Source organism: Mustela nivalis (genome assembly GCF_964662115.1).
Source record: "Mustela nivalis genome assembly, chromosome: 8".
Taxonomy (NCBI): Eukaryota; Metazoa; Chordata; class Mammalia; order Carnivora; family Mustelidae; genus Mustela; species Mustela nivalis.
In genome coordinates this window covers 36,092,920-36,112,151 of record NC_139027.1, presented here as the reverse complement: position 1 = coordinate 36,112,151, position 19,232 = coordinate 36,092,920, and the positions used below count along the sequence as shown (strand labels likewise).

General features: G+C 36.9%; 1 protein-coding gene across 12 annotated transcripts in view; it reads left to right on the top strand.

Annotated features, from left to right (window-relative positions):
• The window catches only part of ANAPC1 (anaphase promoting complex subunit 1), a 102,069-nt gene that overhangs the window by 18,743 nt on the left and 64,094 nt on the right, over window positions 1-19,232 (top strand). For all 12 annotated transcript variants that reach the window (XM_082743402.1, XM_082743406.1, XM_082743411.1 and 9 more), the window contains 8 exons: window positions 2,254-2,388; window positions 5,410-5,550; window positions 6,728-6,788; window positions 8,915-9,102; window positions 14,159-14,233; window positions 16,513-16,781; window positions 18,019-18,110; window positions 19,023-19,171. In XM_082743402.1, coding sequence (XP_082599528.1) covers window positions 2,254-2,388; window positions 5,410-5,550; window positions 6,728-6,788; window positions 8,915-9,102; window positions 14,159-14,233; window positions 16,513-16,781; window positions 18,019-18,110; window positions 19,023-19,171 — 1,110 coding nt within the window. The remainder of the gene's footprint in view (window positions 1-2,253; window positions 2,389-5,409; window positions 5,551-6,727; window positions 6,789-8,914; window positions 9,103-14,158; window positions 14,234-16,512; window positions 16,782-18,018; window positions 18,111-19,022; window positions 19,172-19,232) is intronic.

Here is a 19,232-nt window from a genome sequence, read left to right as displayed (position 1 = left end):
ACTGGGACTTGATCCCAGGACTCTGGGATCATGACTCGAACTGAAGTCAGACGCTTAACTGACTGAGCCACCCAGGCATCCCTTTCCCATGGTGTTTGTCTGGAGTAGATCACTAAAAGTTTTTGATCTTGTTAAGCTATTCCTTTCCTGATTTTCTTTTGGCCAAGGAGAGAGGTATTTCTGGGGCTTGGTTTTTTTTGGTCTGCTCTTATTGAGATTGTATCTGCCCCTATTTCTTTGCTACCCAGAGGCCAGCTTGATGAACTGAGTGGTGTTACAGATCAGTGTTTAGTTCTTAGATCTTTTACTGTGTTATTTTTGGTGAGTTTCACACATAGCTCACTCAGAGGTCTGCCCAGGATTTCATACACATATTTAAGAAATCCTTCTCTTATTTCCTTTCCATTCTTCCTTTCACTCCCTAGGTGGAACAGAGAGGGGCTACTACCTTGTTACTGCAGGGTAGTGCTGGAACACAGTGCTCCACCCATAATTTCTGTGGAGGACAGAAGGGGAGAGGTATGCTGCCTTACTATTGTAGAATAAGGATGAAAGCCAGTGTTCCTCCCCCTGCACCATGGGGAGGTGCAGAGAGGCTGCCTCTTGGCTATGAAAGCAGCAGTGGTCTGTCCTTAGTCTGCACCTGCAGTGCCTGATGAGGAGGGGAGGAGATAACCACCTAGTTACCACCATGCAGAATAGGCCTGGCCCACAGTCCTTGTGTTGCCACCTATTCCTCGGAGAGGGAATGATAGAACTCTGCCCATAGACTCCAGACCACAGCTCCTGATACAGAGGAAACTAGGGCCGTGACTTTTTTCCTAGTGTTTCCTGGAGTGGGGCAGGTATGGTGAAGATGTCTCTGTCTTGCTTCGTCCCTCTTTTCCTGACATTTTTCTAAAAAGAGCAAGGTTTCTCTTGGTTTGCTTCTGTGGCCATTTCTGAGTTGCAGGCCCCTTGAGAATGCAAAAACTAGTTATGGTAACAGTGAAAGAAACAAAAACACCTAGGGAATTCATCATAGGTTATTTCTGGTTCTCAGGTTCCTAGCCAGTGTCTTCTTTTTCTCAGCTTTCAGAGTCTTCAATTGCATTATAAATTTTGTGCTGATTCTTTTGTAAATAGTTGGGGGGATAGCATGAAATGTGCTTACTCCATATTTTCATTAACTGGAGGTCTCTCGTAGCTTATTTATTTTTTTTTAGTAGCTTATTTTATTTTATTTTTAAAAAAAGATTTATTTCTTTGAGAGAGAGAGCATGAGCAGAGGAAGGGGCAGAGGCAGAGGCAAAAGCAGACTCCTCACTGAGCAGGGAACCCCATGCAAGGCAGTGTGGGGCTGGATACAGGGCTCAATCCCAGGACCCTGGGATCATGACCTGAGCCGAAGGCAGACACTTAACTGACTGAGCCACCCAGGCGCCCTCTTGTAGCTTTTTAAAAACTTTATATGTACTGGTTTTCACCCTCATTTTATTTTCTAATCCTGAGGATTTTGTTTGGGTAACTTTGTAATTTTATTAGTTTTGGGGTAATATACGGACATAAATATGGATTTTGTTAGAATTTCACTTGAGTTCTGATTATTTCTTTTGAGTCTTATCAGAGTTTTCAGCCTGTGTGGATTTGAACTTCTGTTTTTTTTCCTGAGAACCTCATGAATAGCCAAAATAAGGGGTCAACTCACTCTTTTAATGAAGAATATACATAAAGTTTTTTGAGGAAATATTTGAGAGTTTGTGAGGGAAGAAGGCAGATTATGAGCTCAAGAGCACAGTTCGGATTACATTGGATTTAATATCTGGAGCATCACCTTCAGTTTTTTTAGCCCTTTGAAAGTAATTGATGTTCATTCTTTCTGACCGGAGATGTCATCAACAAGATTGCTGCTTACAGTTCAGAACGCTTAGTGTCCCTGCTGTCTTTACCACCAATATGGTAGGAAAATGCATAGTATATGGGATTTTGTATTATGTTCTAACTTTATTAGCATTCACCCACTTTCCTATGCCAAAATAAGTCCTCAGTAATGAAGAAAAGGAATCAGACGAAGAAAAATTGTATCAAGATATTTGTAGGGGATGGTGGAATGACTGAAATTTTAGTTCTTTTAAATTCATTTTTTAGATGTGTTCAGTGTGTGTACAATTTAGAATATGAAAAGAAATTTATGCTTATGTGCCATAACATTTTATTTAAGGATATCATACATTAAAGCCAATATTTTTCCCCCCATCTTTTTATTGCTTAAAGGTGGGAAAGGTTTTTATTCCTGGACTGCCAGCTCCTTCCCTGACAATGTCTAACACGATGCCTCGGCCCAGCACTCCACTTGACAGTGTCAGTACTCCTAAGCCTCTTAGTAAACTACTTGGATCCTTGGATGAGGTGAGTAATGAATTAGGTGTTGTCTAAAATTAGAGACTCTCTCTTTTTTTAAAAAGAGTTTATTTATCTGTCAGAGAGCACAAACAGGGGGAGAGGCAGGCAGAGGGAGAAGCAAATTCCCTGCTGAGTAAGGAGCCCAATGTGGGACTCAATCCCAGGACCCTGGATCATGACCTGGGCTGAAGGCAGATGCTTAACCAACTGAGCCACCCAGCTGGCCCTAGAGACTCTTACTCATAGGAAACAAACGGAGGTTTTCTAGAGCGGATAGGGTAGGGGAGTGGGTTAATTGGGTGATGGACATTAAGGAGGGTATATGTGGTAATGAGCACTGGGTGTTATATGAGACTGATGGTCACTTAGCTCTCCTGGGACTAATAATGCACCATATGTTAATTCAATTAAAAAATACTTAAAATTAAAAAAAGTCAATAGTGTTTTAAAGAAGTTTGGTTTAAATATTAGTTCTTCCCATGGTTAACTTTTTTCTGTTTTAAAAATGACATGATTAGAAGTTTAGGTAATACTTGGTAGAGTATGTATGTTTTCAAACACAAATGATTTAGTAAACTTACTGATTGCCCTTGTGTAAGGTACTACAAAGATGAGAATGAGACATTCTTTTTCATCTATGGGTGGTACAAGTATAATGCTGCATGAGAAATTATAATTTAAGGTAGATTATTAAGACTTAGGAATGAGGAATAGAGAGTGCCACAGCAGATTTGCTGATAGAAAGATATATCCTGATGTGTTGATGTGGCAGAACCAGAAGCTTGTATCTGAGGGGCATGTTTAAGTTGGTTTGGACCTTTACAATAAGTAGGATATCTATAAATTAAAAGGGGCATTCGGAGCAAAGAGGAATCTTCATGGGAAATGAGTTTGGAGGCAGGTTAAGTGCAGAACATTTCTTTGGAATATTCATATTTCCATCATGTAGTGTGTAAGACTGGAATGAATGAGTGCTTAATAAAAGTACAAGTCGCCTCTTGGGTGGGGCAGGGCAGGGGATGGGTAAAAATAACTTGCTTTTGAGTGTTTTCTATGTACTAGGCACTTTTCTAAAATGTTTTATATGTATTAACTCATTTAATCCCTTAGAATGGCTTTGTTGGGAAGATACTGCTCCCCATTTTACAAATGGGTACATAGAGATAAAAGGTTACTTATCTAAAGTCATATAGCTAGTAAGTGTTAGAGTTGGGATTTAGACTCTAGCATGTTCTTAAAGGCAGAAAGGATGAAAAGGTTTTTATTCTGAATGCTGTCACCAGAACATTACAGGTTTTTGAGGATGGAGTTATGAATATTAGGCTCTGTGTTTTAGATGTTTATTTTAGGATTTAGACAAAAGAGATTCCAAGTGTTGTTTTCTGTGCTAATTCAAGAGGCATAAAGAGGATCCGAGGAGTTATGCCAGCATATTGGAAAGGAAGGGAGTGAGATGAGAGGTCTGGAGAAGTGGAAATGGCAGAGTCTGTTAGCTGATTGGTTTTGTGCTCTGCTGGGGAGAGGTGTTGGGGAACAAGGCTCAGAGTTCTCTGAGCAAGCTGGGTGGATACCCATGCTTATCAAGTTAGGAAGCCTGGAGAAAGGGGGTCTGTATTTGAGAGACATTTGGATGCAGATGTTAAGGGGCAGTTGAAAGTGAAGGTTGGTGCAAGCAGTTTTATTGGTCAATGTCTAGGCCTTAGTTTTGTTTTTTAAATATGCGCATTATTGCATTTTTTTCCCTTAAAGCAGGACATTTCCAGAATTTTCAAAAGGCAGCTGGAGAAGTGTCAGAGTTTCGTGTGATTTGGAGGGATTTTTGTCTTTTTTTTTTTTTTTTTTAAAGATTTTATTTATTTATTTAACAGAGATCACAAGTAGGCAGAGAGGCAGGCAGGCAGAGGGGTGGGGAGAGCAGGCTCCCTGCTGAGCAGAGAGCCCGATGTGGGGCTCCATCCCAGGACCCTGAGATCATGACCTGAGCCGAAGGCAGAGGCTTTAACCCACTGAGCCACCCAGGCACCCCAATTTTTGTCTTTTGTAATGTAAAATGGTTCTTAACTTTCTTAGAATTCCATTAACCCAGGAATGATTAGTGTCTTTGTGGTAGCCATAGAGTCACAAGATGATTGTATTATACATTAGCCGATGACTTCCCACATCTCTGATTGATTGTGCAGTTAGACTTACATTCAGGACTAGTGGAGCTCAGCTCCCTTTTTGTGGCAGCTGTGGGAGTAGAAGCTTGAATATAATAAATAATCTTATACTTGATGGGCTATCCGTATTGATAAGATATTCACTTAGAGATGTCCTGTGATTTGAATTATGGAATTACAAAAAGGGTCAGTGTTTAGGACTCAATCTAAAGCTGGAAGCCTGTGTATGCAATTAGTAATTAAGATCATTTAAGTTTTTTGTTTGCTTGTCTACAGTTGAGCAAGTAAATATTCTCATATGTTCAGAACAAACATTTGGCTGTAGGGGAGATGTCTTGTTTGTTTGCTTTCTCCTTGCTCTCCTTTCACTCTGGGCTCTTAGATCCTCAAGTCATCTCTGCCTTGGCTGCCTCAAGTTCAGTTTATGTATCTAGCTCTGTAAGATTGCCAGAAGTGTTGCTGTCTCTTTTTCCTCTTAGCACTGGCCTTCCTTGCACACTCAGTGTATCCATACTCCCTACCAAATCCCTACCCAATATTGCACATGCCAAGACCAGGAAAAGTGGTATAAGAATTTTGGACCATCTCCCTGTGACTCCCTTCTTTCTCTCCTAGATCTTGGCTGCTCAGGTCTAGGTTGACTCCATAGCTCTCCAGTGCTATTGATCAGATGTTTTACTATTTTACTGACTTTTTCAAGTTGCTTTGGGTGAAGATGTTGGTGTGCTGTAAGGTGCTTCATCATACCGAGAACAGAATGGCTTTAAATCATTATGTACAATTGTTAGACATTGTACAGAAAGAGCTTTCTTTATCCTTAATTCCTCAAAAAATATTTCATCTGTGTTGTATTTATAACTGTTTACAGGTGGCTCTGTTCTCCCCAGTTCCAGAACTGAGGGATTCTTCAAAACTTCATGATTCTCTCTATAATGAGGATTGTACTTTCCAACAGCTTGGAACTTACATTCATTCCATAAGAGACCCTGTCTGTAACAGAGTAACTCTGGTAAGTATATTTATTTTTTAAAAAGATTAGGTAGCTCTCTAAGAAATACAACTATCATTTCAAATTTGTCAAAATGGAGAATTCTGTTTGCAACATGAAAACATATTTTTTATGATTTAAAAAAAAAATGTCTTTTTTTGTACTATTTTACTTTAAATTGATTTGAAGTAATTCTGCTTACCTTTCTACAGTTGCTTTATTATTAATAATTATTAAAAAACAAATCTTATTTAAATAGTTGAATTTTGGGCATCTGGGTGGCGCAGTCAGTTAAGCGGCTGCTTTTGGCTCAGGTTATATGATCTCAGGGTTCTGGGATTGAGTCCCAATCAGGTTCCCTCCTATGTGGGGAGTCTGCTTTTCTTCTCCCTATGCCTGCTACTCCCCCACTTGTACTCTCTTTCTCTCTTCGTGTCAAAGAAATAAGTAAAATCTTAAAAAAAAAGTTAAATTTTATATTAATAGGATTTTTGTCTTTTTTAAAAAAGATTTTATTTATTTATTTGACAGAGAGATCACAAGTAGGCAGAGAGGCAGGCAGAGAGAGAGGGGGAAGCAGGGTCCCCGTTAAGCAGAGAGCCTCACACGGGGCTTGATCCCAGGACCCTGAGCTCATGACCTGAGCCAAAGGCAGAGGCTTAACTCACTGAGCCACCCAGGTGCCCCAGGATTTCTGTCTTTTCATTAAAAGTTAATCTTTTTTAGTTATGATGAGTCTTAGTGTATGTATAAAAATTAAACATTTCATTAAAACAAGAACTTTTAGAAATGCTGTTTGTTTATTTGTTTTTAAATAATTTATTTATTTATTTATTAGAGAGCGCATAGCAGGAGACAGGTAGAGGGAGAAGAAGAAGCAGACTCCTTGCTGAACTGGGTATCCAACACAGGGCTCTAATCCAGGACTCTGAGATCATGACCTGAGCCAAAGGCAGATAGATGCTAACATGGCTTAGCCACCTAGATGCCCCTGCAAATGTTATTTAAATAAGGACATTTACAGTTTCTGAAATTTGAAAGTATTCAGTTCTGTTTGAAAAATATTTTTCATTTATTATATGAATTTTACTTTGATAGGCAGTCTTTTATAAAGCATAGCCATTTTTAAGACATTGAGAGAGTTAGAACGCACAAATTCTAATTATGTGCTCCTGTTTGTTTTCATTCTTTCCCCTAGGAATTGAGTAATGGCTCCATGGTTAGGATCACTATTCCTGAAATTGCCACCTCTGAATTAGGTATGATTGAGGTCAGACCTTGCTTCCGTGTACTCTCGGTTTGATTGCTAAGATTTGTAGTATTTGCTGATTTGCAATAGTAATTGGGATTTTAAAATATTTGCTGTTTTTTAAGTTGTGGGATTGAGGTTTTTACTTAGTGGAGAAGCTGTGAAGAGCTGGGGATCACTTTTCAGTGTCTACTCCATATGTGCTCTAAGACTAGGGGTATACTTGAAGGATGTACTCGTTCTGTTTCTCTGAGATTTCATACGTTGAAGAAGGCCATGCAGTGAGTAGATATGCCTCTTGCAAGAACATCTGAGAAACAAGGAAGCCTAAGTAGCTAAAACATCTTTTGGCATATGTGGTGGCTTTAAATCATGAGAGACTCTTAATCTCAGGAAACAAACTGAGAGTTGCTGGAGGGTGGAGGGAGGATAGGGTGGTTGGGTTATGGACATTGGGGAGGGTATGTGCTATGGTGAGTGCTGTGAAGTGTGTAAGCCTGATGATTCACAGACCTGTACGCTTGAAGCAAATACTATGTTATATGTTAATTTAAAAAATAAATAAATATTTCTATTGTTAGATAAATTGAGAAATTAACATAATTGCCTTAATTGAATAAAACTCAGTGTTATAGTCAAAATACAGTCAGGTGTATTTTAATAAAATTAGAGTCTGTTTAAGTTATTGAAACACAATTTGAAAAATACTAGGAGGATATTTCTGAATAGAGAATAGTAAAACTTCAGAATTGGCAGGATTTATCAACAGTTGTAAGTTAAGAAAAGAATATATAAGAAAATTCACAACATCTGTTAGTTTCAAAATCTAAGTGGCAAAGCAAAGCATTGGCAGATTGAGTGGTTTCTGGAATTTGGTTAAGTAGGATAGAATGACTTTTTTGTTTTAGGAACTATCTTTCATTGGTGTGGTAAAATGATACTGTGAGAAGATGTGGAGATACCTTGCTTTTCTAAGAGGTATTTAACCAAGCAATTTCAAGGGCATATACCTCAGAAGTATAAACCTAAACAAAAAATCTGAAAACAGGTAACAGACTAAATAAAATAAAATGAAAGCAGAGTAAAATCTTACTCTCTCATAGCCAGATAGAAACCACATAAGTTTCTGTACTTTGCTTAGAACTTTCTGTACTTTACTTATAAACATTCCTCAGCCCCTTAGGCAGTATCTGGTTTACACTTGTTCTGGATTCAACTGTGACAAACTTGGTTATTTGATTTTTCTAGCATTTATTCTATTTGACTCTAATCTTTGCTGTATGTATACACACATAGCAAATTGATGAGAGAGGATATGCTGCTGAGGATGGGCCTGGTGACAGTGGGAAGGGAAGAAGAGAATCCTCTAAAGAGAAGATGTGAGAATACAAAAACATTGCGGTTTGAGGCCACTTAACTATGAAAAGCAGACCCAGGCCTCTTCAGCACAGTAGCATGATAGTGTAGCACTGTGACTGATATTTCTACAGCACTAAGGAAGTCACTAAGGAAGGTATAAATTATGTAATATTGGCTGCTCCCATGATGTAAAATATTTATAAAGTAAATGGTGTCAGAAATAATAAAAAATTATAAAGTTTTGGTTAACAGGGATGTTAACTCATTGAGAACATTGTTTAATGATAGTTAAGCATTACTATTTGAAGTTGCGTATTTTGACTATTGAATATTTACTGAAGTATTTCAGCAGTATTTTATATGAACTTATTCATGTAGAAATTACATGTTTTTGATAGAATGTCCTTTATTTTCCAAACTAGAGTATTTCTTAGAGGAAAACGGGAGCTGTTAGTAATTGCTAGGGCAGTAGGTATAAATCAGTTCTGTCTCAGGCTAATCTGGACTGTTGGATGTCTTATTTCTGATCCACAATCAGTGAGCCAGAGGAAAGCTGCCCTGAAACCTCTTGCAGTTCCTGTTGGATTCAGTAGTTGGTTTAAGTTTCAAGTGATCAGCTGGGAATGTTTTTGTCCCACTGGGTCTGTACAGTTCTCTTTTCAGAGTAATTGGCATTTACACTAAAGTAGTTAAAAAAAAACAAAAAAACTTTCTTATTGAAAGAGGAAAAGAAATGCATATGGGAAGCATACTAAAAGTAATCTTTGCTTTTAATAGTGCAAACATGTTTGCAAGCAATTAAGTTTATTCTGCCAAAGGAAATAGCTGTTCAGATGCTTGTCAAGTGGTACAGTGTCCACAGTGCTCCAGGAGGACCCAGTTATCATTCCGAGTGGAATTTATTTGTGACTTGTCTCATGAACATGATGGGTTATAACACAGATCGCTTAGCATGGACCCGAAATGTAAGTACATATAATTGTGGTTTTTTTCTGAGTTATGCTGTTGTTACCAATGTAATGTTTGCATAATTGGTAATATAGTATTTACAGTACGTAACAGATCAATTTACTAATAGGTAGAATAGACCCAGGCCTCTTCAGCACAGTAGCATGATAGTGTAGCACTGTGACTGATATTTCTACAGCACTAAGGAAGTCACTAAGGAAGGTAAAAATTATGTAATATTGGCTGCTCCCATGATGTAAAATATTTATAAAGTAAATGGTGTCAGAAATAATTAAAAATTAAAAAGTTTTGGTTAACAGGGATGTTAACTCATTGAGAACATTGTTTAATGATAGTTAAACATTGCTATTTGAGGTTGTGTATTTTGAGTATTTAATCAATAAAGTAGAATAATACTAAGGCTTATTGTGTCTACCTGTATGGTAAATCACAGTCATTTAATATTTAAAGATCATATTTTACTAGTAATTATAATTATTGAGTTTTGTAACATGGGAGAACATGTTTGACTGTAATTTCTCATTTCATCTTTGTAAAATGCCTGGAAGTTATGCTAGGATTAGTAGTAATCATCTTGGTTTTATTAATGAAGAAACTGAATCAGAGAGAACACAGACTGGTGATTTGCTCAAAACAGGGCCTAGACAGTGTCTTCTGAATGATGGCTTTAGTGTTCTCTGTAGTTCATACTGTTTTCACATCACAAATTGCTTAGTTTTGGGGGAGGAAGGTTTGATTTGAGGGTGATTTAAAGGACTTTAGTCTAAGTATCTACTCTGTTAATGATATAAAGCTGTATCCCTCATTCTATCCCAGAAGCTTTCTTATAGGCCTTTAACAAGGTTATTTAGAAAACCAGCAGAGTAGTGTCTTCAGTATTGATGATTTCTTTTGGGTCTAGAGATAACTCCCAGGAAAACCTTGCCTGGGTTACTCTGAAGAAAATCACTCTAGAACATACTTACCTCTGTCTGGTAACTCAGCTGTACATTTTAGTCTCATACTAGTAAATTCATTTAAAAAATCATTTTTTTTCTTCATTATGACTGTACATTCTTACAGAGGAAAATCTGGAGAATTGAAGAATTAAGAAAATAATTCTACTCAGATAACCACTCTGAACATCTTTGTATTGCCTTTTAGATAAACACAACAAATGAGAAATTCCAATATCATTAAAAATTCTTAGGAAACACCCCCATTTTATCATCTTCATAATAGGCTACCAAGTGGTTTTATCAAAATTAACCAACAGCTAATAATAGAGCATTGTTAAATCAGTTTTTTGTTTTTCCTCATTAGGAATAGTTTGCAAACACATATCTTATAGCTCTAGTCCTTTCCTAAGAATTTAACCTTAGAAGAGCTATTACTAGGTCAAATAATTTTCAAAAAGGGTTGTCCAATGGACATTCTCACTAGCTTTATTTAGAAGTGCCCATTTCAGTATAGTGAAATGGTGTGGTATGGTGAACCTTTGCCAACTTAGTGAGATATTTTCTCTCATTCCTGTCTAAGTAAACGGGAAATCTTTTCAGATTCTCATTGGTCATTTATTTATATAGGCTCCATGCCCAGCATAGGACCCTGAGATCAAGACTTATATGCTCCATCAACTGAGCCAGGCAGGAGCCCCTCTCATTGGTCATTATGGTTGCCGGTTTTTGACTCACATTTCATGTCCTGACCTGTTTCATTTTCTTCTCTGCCCAACAGTCAAAGTAATCCTGTCTGACAAAGTCAGGTCATGTTACTCTGTTCAGAATCCTCTAGTACCTTTCTTTCCTACTCAGAGTAAAAGCCAGAAGTCTGCAAGGTGCCATGTGACCCATCCCTCTCTTACTTCTCTCATCTTGTCTCCTCATCCCTGCCTTGCTCACATTGTCCCCACCACACTGGCATCCATTTCTCTTCTTAGAACACACCAAGCGTGTTCCTCTTTCAGGATCTTTGCACTTGCTATTAACTCCGGAGAAAAAGCCTTCTTCCAGACAAGACAAGCCTAGGTCTTCTTCAGGTGGCATCTCAGTCCAGCCTGCTCTGTCCATTCCATGTGGTATTGTTACTATTCCACATACTTTTTTTATCCCCTTTACCTGTTTTATTTTTCCCTTAGCACTAATTAAATATGCTGCATATTTTACTTATTTATGTTGTTTGTGTGTCTCTCTTCCTTCTAGAATGTGAATTTTATGTAAACAGGGATTTTTGTTTAGTTTTGTTCACTGTCTCTAGGACCTGTAGTAGTGCTTGGCATAGATGGATACTCCGTGAATTTGTTAAATGAATGCCCTTTTACATCTGAATGAGATACTGTTTTTAAGAATTTGTGTTTATATTATCATATGGAAGAATTTTCCTCTGAAATTTCCTTGAGAAAAACCTTCCTGGGAAAATAGGAACAATTTTCTTATTTTATTTTATTTTTTATTTATTTTTAAATTTTATTTATTTATTTGACAGACAGAGATCACAAGTAGGCAGAGAGGCAGGCAGAGAGAGAGAGAGGAGGAAGCAGGCTCCCCGCAGAGCAGAGAGCCCGATGTGGGGCTCGATCCCAGGACCCTGTGATCATGACCTGAGCCAAAGACAGTGGCTTAAGCCACTGAGCCACCCAGGCGCCCCAATTTTCTTATTTTAAACAGTTGCATGAAAACTACTTTATTCCACATTTTCTCATTCTTCATTAAATATGAAGAAATTGAGCCTTACTAGGAACTGAGGATTTCAGTAGTGCTTCAGCTTTTTGTGGTTGTTGTGTGACTGTGCTGTGGAACTCGTTGATGAATACAGGTTCTTCTGCCCCATTCTCTGGCAGAGAGCCAGGGCCTCCCCTCAGGTTTCCCTGTTATGATGGAACACCCACCATTTTTTCTTTTGTAAGGAGGGATGGGGCTCTCTGACTTATTTATTGGATAACAGTCCTAAAAGAAGGAATAAGGAAATCAGTTCTGAGGCTGAGTTGCTTCACATTTATTTACAGGACTGCATAATTAAACCCTTGCTATTCTTTTGTCTTTACATCAAAGCTCAGGATGAAATGGCCCTCAGTGGCAAATGATTTCCATTTTGCTTTGTTCAGATTTATTCTTTTTTGTTTTCATTTAAACAATGGCGGGGAGAGTAGGCAGTACAGAATTTTTGCCAATGACTAGTTAAATGATTTTTGGCATTTCTTTGGGTCTTCCTTAATTTACTGATGTGTTAGATGAGAGTACTGGGCCAGATTATGTTTCCTTCTGGTTCTTCCATTCTGTGAACAGTTGCATCTGGGGTTAATGTTTTGTGTCCTTCAGGATGCCCATATTTTCATTAGTTAGAAGTTGAACCTCTGCTGAAGGCCAGGCGTGATGCCAGGCTTTTCAGATATGCAAGATAGTTAGTAGGTAGTTAGGCAAGGTAGTTCCTCTCATGGAGTTGACAGTGTGAGGAGAAGGCAGATAAGTATTTTACATCAGGTTATGATAAAGGTCAGGGATTTACTGCAGAAGTGTATAACAGGTAGGTAGCCTGCAGAATATTAAAATAATGAAAATAAAATAGATCCATATATGCTACAAAGAGGTATCCGTATCAGATAATTTCTGTTGTTTTCATAACCCTAGGTCTTGAAATGTGGTAACCATAGCAGGAATGAACATTCTTTAGACTGTGTGAGAGAGAATGTGTGTATGTAGGTGTGCATGTATGCACTAAATTTTGGTTGAAGCTTTAAGATAGCTAACAGAAATGCATCCTTTGATTTTTTACTCTCGTCATTTTGTTTTTTGATAGTTTTGTCTGTGAGTTGGATGTGTTTCCTTTGAATAGTTCTTAAGAAAACCTTTTCTATTGATCAGTTTTAAGAATTACTCAGTTAAAAAAATACTTTATTCCATTTTATATTTAGTATTTAAATATCTTATATTTACTACATATTAAAAATAATTTATAAAAATTAAAATATTTATATTTAAATATTCAGCTTTAAAAATTACCTTATTGCTATCTTTAGTTTTTTTTTTTATAGAAATCAACTTTCATGTCAGTGATATTGATTGATAAAATGTAAATTTTTTTAATAAGGCATTGGAAAATAGCCATTGTCATTTATGGGCTTATGGTTGATTCATTGGTAGGTAGTTCAGTGCCCATGTGAAGTAGCAGAAGTGGCAAAGGTGATGCGGGGGGAACCAAATAAGAGTAAGCGTTGAGAAAAGTGCTTTTATATAACTGTATTAGTTAGGATAGGCTACATATGATAGAAAGCTCTCAAAAGATATAATGACTCACACAATAAAAACATTAAGTCTTGCTCATATAACACCACTTAGCAGGTAAAGAGGCTGCACAGTTATTAGGGACCCAGGCAGAGAGAGAGAAAGAAAGAAAGCACAAGAAGGGAGAGGGAGAAGCAGGCTCCCTGCTGAGCAAGGAGCCTGATGCAGAACTTGATCCCAGGACCCTGGGATCATGACCTGAGCCGAAGGCAGAGGCTTATCCCACTGAGCCATCCAGGCGCCCCTTAACATCCACTTTCATTCATGGTTATGCTATCACAGGGTCATACCTAACTCTGAGGGAGGCAGGGATATGTAGTGTGGCTGCGGGTCCCAGAGGAGGAGAACTCTTTAAAGAGTAGCTACCTGCCTCATCCCTAGAATTGTTAGCCTGTCCACTATAGACAGACTCTAAATAAATGTCTGCTTGGTTCTGACATTTGGCTAACATTGGGTGTACTTAGCGAGTTTGGGATATGGCTCAAGGTCCTTGTTCTACTAAAGCAGTGTTGATCTGTGTCATCACAGAAGTTGGGTTGGAAAGAAACCACAGTTGCAGTGCCTGTGAGCCAAGGCACTGTAGTAGATGCCTTGCATATATGATTTCGTTTCTTTTTCACAGCGACTTGAGAGGAAAAGTATTCATACCATGTTTTTCTGGATGAAAAAATGAGTTTTGGTGACTTTCTTTAGTTTCCATAATTCATGGAACTGATATTTGAATTCTTTAAGTTGAACAGCTAGCAGTGATAAATGTATATGATTTTATCTTTTTTGGGGTTGTCTTTTTCAGTTTGACTTTGAAGGATCACTTTCCCCTGTCATTGCACCCAAAAAAGCAAGGCCTTCTGAGACAGGATCTGATGATGTAAGCATTATTATTTCTTGCTACTACAAGTTCATTTTTGGGTACTTTTGTTGATTTGTGTATCTTTTAATACCTTTTGCTTTAATACTGTATAACAGTTATTTTGAAGGTTGGATATGTTATGTTTTCTGTGGTTATTCATATACTTTTATCTTTAATGATCATTTAAAATTACTGAACATAGGTAATACTGCATGATTTGAATTTGGATTTGTTGATGTTTTCCTGCTAATTCTGAGTTAGGTCCTCAATCATATTAGATTCCATGGTTATATTCTTAAGTGATTAAAAAAATTTTTTTAAAAATTGAGGTATAGTTTACGTAAATGAAATGCTCAGATCTGAAGTTTAAAGTTTGATCAGCTTTGACAAATGAATACTCAAGTAACCTATACCCCTCTCAAACACAAAACATTTCTATTATTCTGTAAAGTTTCCATGTGCCATTTTTTAAAAAGATTTTATTTATTTATTTGACAGAGAGATCACAAGTAGAAGAGAGGCAGGCAGAGGGAGAGGGGGAAGCAGGCTTCCGGCTGAGCAGAGAGCCAGATGATGGGCTTGATCCCAGCCCTGAGATCATGACCTGAGCTGAAGGAAGAGGCTTAACCCACTGAGCCACCCAGGCACCCCTCCAAGTGCCATTTTTAATCATTCCCTTTCTCTATTTTTGAAGCAACCACTGATTTGAATTGTGTCACTATAAGTTAATCTTGCCTGTTCTAGAACTTGATAGAAATTAAATGTGGTACATAATCTTTGGTATAAGGTTTCTTTGATTCGGCATATTTTTGAGATTCATCCCAGGCATTGCAGATATCAGTACTTTGTACCTTTTATCGTTGAGTAGTATGAATATACCGTAGTTTGTTTATACATTCTGCTGATGGATACCAAGGCTATTTCCACTATTTGCCCATTATGAATAAGGCCACCATCAGTATTCAGGGACAACTATCTGTGGACGTATATTTTCATTTCTTCTGGATAGATACCTAGCAGTGAAATTGATGGGTCCCAAACTCATTATACTAAATTACACTCTAATGAGTGATATATGACAGTTCCTCTTGTTCTTCATCTTGGCCAACATTTGCTGTTGTCAGTCTTTTTCATTTTAACCATTTGAATATGTATAAAGTAATTTCTCTGAGGGCTTAATATGCCTTTTTCTCAGGACTAATGCTGTTAAACACTTCTTTATGTGCTTATTAGCCACTTACATATCTTTTTGTCAAGTTTGTGCTCAAACCTTTTAACAATTTTTTAACTGGATTTTTAGAAATATTTATTGAGCTGTAGAAGTTCTTTATATATTCTGAATGAGAGTTCTTTGTTTTGTATGTCTTAGTATATGGCTTAATAGTGTTTTTTAATGTGATTTTTTATTTTATTTAATTAATTATTTGACAGAGAGAGAGAGAGAGAGACAGTGAGAGAGGGAACACAAGCAGGGGGAGCGGGAAGAGGGAGAATGAGGCTTTATGTTGAGCAGGGAGCACGGTGTGGGGCTTGATCGCAGGACCCAGGGATCATGACCTGAGCCAAAAGCAGACGTTTAATGACTGAGCCACTAAGGCACCCCTGAACAGATTTTTAAAAATTTTAGTTACTCTTAACAATTTTTTACTTTTATGGCTTATTCTTTCTGTATCTGGTCTAAGAGTGTTTAAGTTAGAATAACACACTGTATTAAACCTTACAAAAGCATCAGTAAATTCCAAGACCTGAAAATAGGATAAACCATATTCTCAACACAATACAATAAATCAAAGTAGAAACCAAAACAGACTCAGTACTTGGAAAATGGAGTACAATCAGTGTGAATGTAAAATTCAGTTGATTATTAGGTTGTAATTCCTAGCCAGAGCATCTTATAAATAAATATACAAACTGAATACAAGTAGACTTCACTCTTTATCGAAACAGATCAGTGTAGTGGTCACTAAACTTGCCTATATACACTTCCCACCTTTTATTCTTTACTTTTGACCTCATAGGAAATCACCTAAGATAATCTTAATTTCTTCCTCAATCTCTATAAATAGTGGAATTCTTCTCTCAGTCTCTTTCCTAATACGGCACAACTTAAACTTTTCAGATGGCTTTTGAAGTGATTTGTCTTAATGTCTATTGCTGGCATCTGGAAATTGCTTAGCTATTTTGATGTAGGTTTTAATTTTTTTCAACTTAATGTAAAAATAGAACTTGTATTGTTTTAATGATGACATTATAAGGAGGCGTTATTTAAAAAATCCATATCTTCTTTATTTTCTCAGGACTGGGAGTATTTACTAAATTCAGACTACCACCAGAATGTTGAGTCTCATCTTTTGAATAGATCTTTATGTTTAAGTCCTTTGGAAGTTTCACAGATGAAGGATGAAGATTTTTCACAGAATCTCATTCTGGATTCTTCTACACTTCTGTTTACTCATATACCTGCAATTTTTTTTGTTCTTCATCTTGTCTATGAGGAGCTTAAGTTGAATACTCTAATGGGAGAAGGAATTCGTTCACTTGTTGGCCTTCTTGTTCAGTTGGCAAGGTAAGTGTTACTTGTAGATTAGAAGCTGCCAAGAGGTCCTGAGATGACTTGATCTCAGCCATGAATATCATATAGGAACCTTATAAATAAATTTCTGAAATCTACCTTTTCAGAAAATCCAGAGCATTTTCTATAAACCACAGAAGTGTTTTAAGATACTGCCTATGTAAAGCCTTGTGGGCTGTTAATGGGGTTCTTAGTCTTTGTCCTAAGATTAGTGGGAAGTCCCAAAACTGTGTTAAATAATGGAGGTGACCTGTTCAGCTCTTCATTTTGACGAGATGACTTGGCACACTGGGGCGTTCTGTAACACCTGCTGTTTTGTAGTAATACCGAAATTCAAATAGGAGGTATGGTTAACATAATTGTAGTTTACATAGATGAATTATAGATATTATGACCCCTATTTTAATGATGGTGAAACTTGTCTAAGGTTGTTCCTAAGAACATGAATATTATTTGCTAGTTGAGAGTTCTTTAGCTGTGTTTTTGTTATCTCAGTCTGTGGTTGTCCCTGTCTTTGAGGCTCTTGCAGTGTATCCATAATAAGATTGTGTTTGGCACTGAATTCTGAAGGTCACATTTAGGTGCTGTTTCAGCCTTTGTGACCCTCGGTAATAAAGAAAATTGAATTTGAATTGAAATGTCAACCTCTGAGTTAAGATGATAGCACATTTTCTAATTTCTACGATCTTCCTTGAAACTTTGAAATTCTTTTCTGAAATGTAGCAGTTTTAATTGATCGTCAGTTTCTCTTATGATGAATCATTACTATCATGAAAATTCTTTTGTAATGAAATGACTTCCAAACTCTAACCATGGCTTTCTGAAATAAGTAACATTTTTATAATGTTTTACATTTTAAAGCTATTTTTTACATACATTTATTATTTAATCTTCAAAACTTCTGAGTGAGTGAAGGAGAATTTGCCTACTTCCTGGAAGAAAATACTGATGTTCATAGAGATAACTTGCTGAAGACAACAAAACTAACAAATAATAGAGGAGAAACTAGTTTTACCCCCATAAAAGTTACGTAGCAAAAAGTTTGAGTTGCATTTGTTATACTGGGCACTTCAAGGTCCAGAAATAGAATAAAAGGATTGTAGATTTGGTTATCTTCTTTGTCATAAGTATTTTTTAAACTGAGAAGTTGAACTGATGAATCCTTTCTTTGGGGGAAAATACTTTACTACCTTTCTTGGGATTTCTTTTTCATATGCTTTTATTGTTTTAGGGATTTAAAATTGGAACCTTATGTAGATCATTACTATAGAGATTACCCAACACTTGTCAGAACTACTGGACAAGTATGCACAATTGATCAAGGTAAGTGTTTATATCATTAAAGATTTTCTAAATGGTGAGTGATGTTTGCTTGTATTTTTATCGGTGAATAGCACTATATTTCCTACCATTAGTCTCTAAGTCAGAGGTGATATCTTTCCATCAGGTAGATTTCAGTTTATAGTGTTTGATCTCTGACTTACCTAGTAAGAGATAGCATTAACTTCTTCAGTGTGTGGGAAAAATTCTACCCATCCTCATGTGCTAAGGATGCTTTTGCCTTAGACTTGTCTAATCAGTAGCCAACAACCATCTGTTATTTCATACTGAAAATTCAGTTCCTTAGTTGCATAAGCCACATTTCAAACTTTCAGAAACCATATAGGGTAGTGGCTGCCATATTGGATAGTACAGGTTATAGAACATTTCCATCACCACTCTACTGCCCTAGACCTTGAACTATAGGTACTCATGATTGGAACCCAATTGTTAAGAGTAGAATCCTAGGTTTCTCTTGTTTTCTCACCCTTAGGATTAGGGTACGAAATTTTAGTTAAATTCTTTATGCTTTGAGTACAAAAATTTGTTAAATTTCCATCCAGAATGGGATAGTAGTCATTTGATTTACATATTATAATATAGTAAAATATTTTCTGTGGCAGAAAACATGAAGTATTTTGGAGAAAAATGTTATTCTGTTTCCAAATGGCACATACTGCCCATTTTCCCTTTAGAATAAAATGGTATTGTGGGGTGCCTAGGTGGCTCAGTTGGTTGAGTATCCGATTCTTGATCTCGGCTCAGGTCCTCATCTCACACTCAAGAGTTGAAGCCCCATGTTGGGCTCTGCACTAGTCATGGAACCTACTTTAAAAAAAAAAAGGAATAAAATGGTATTATCTTAATGTATTCTTATTCTTACATTTTTTATAAATGTTTGCTCTAATTCTAAAGGTCAAACAGGATTTATGCATCATCCATCATTTTTTACTTCTGAGCCACCAAGTATTTATCAGTGGGTGAGTTCTTGTCTGAAGGGTGAAGGAATGCCTCCCTATCCTTACCTTCCTGGAATCTGTGAAAGAAGCAGACTTGTAGTCTTGGTATGTATTGCCTACCTTGTTTATTTTTTTCTTTTTCTTTTTCTTTCTTTCTTTCTTTATT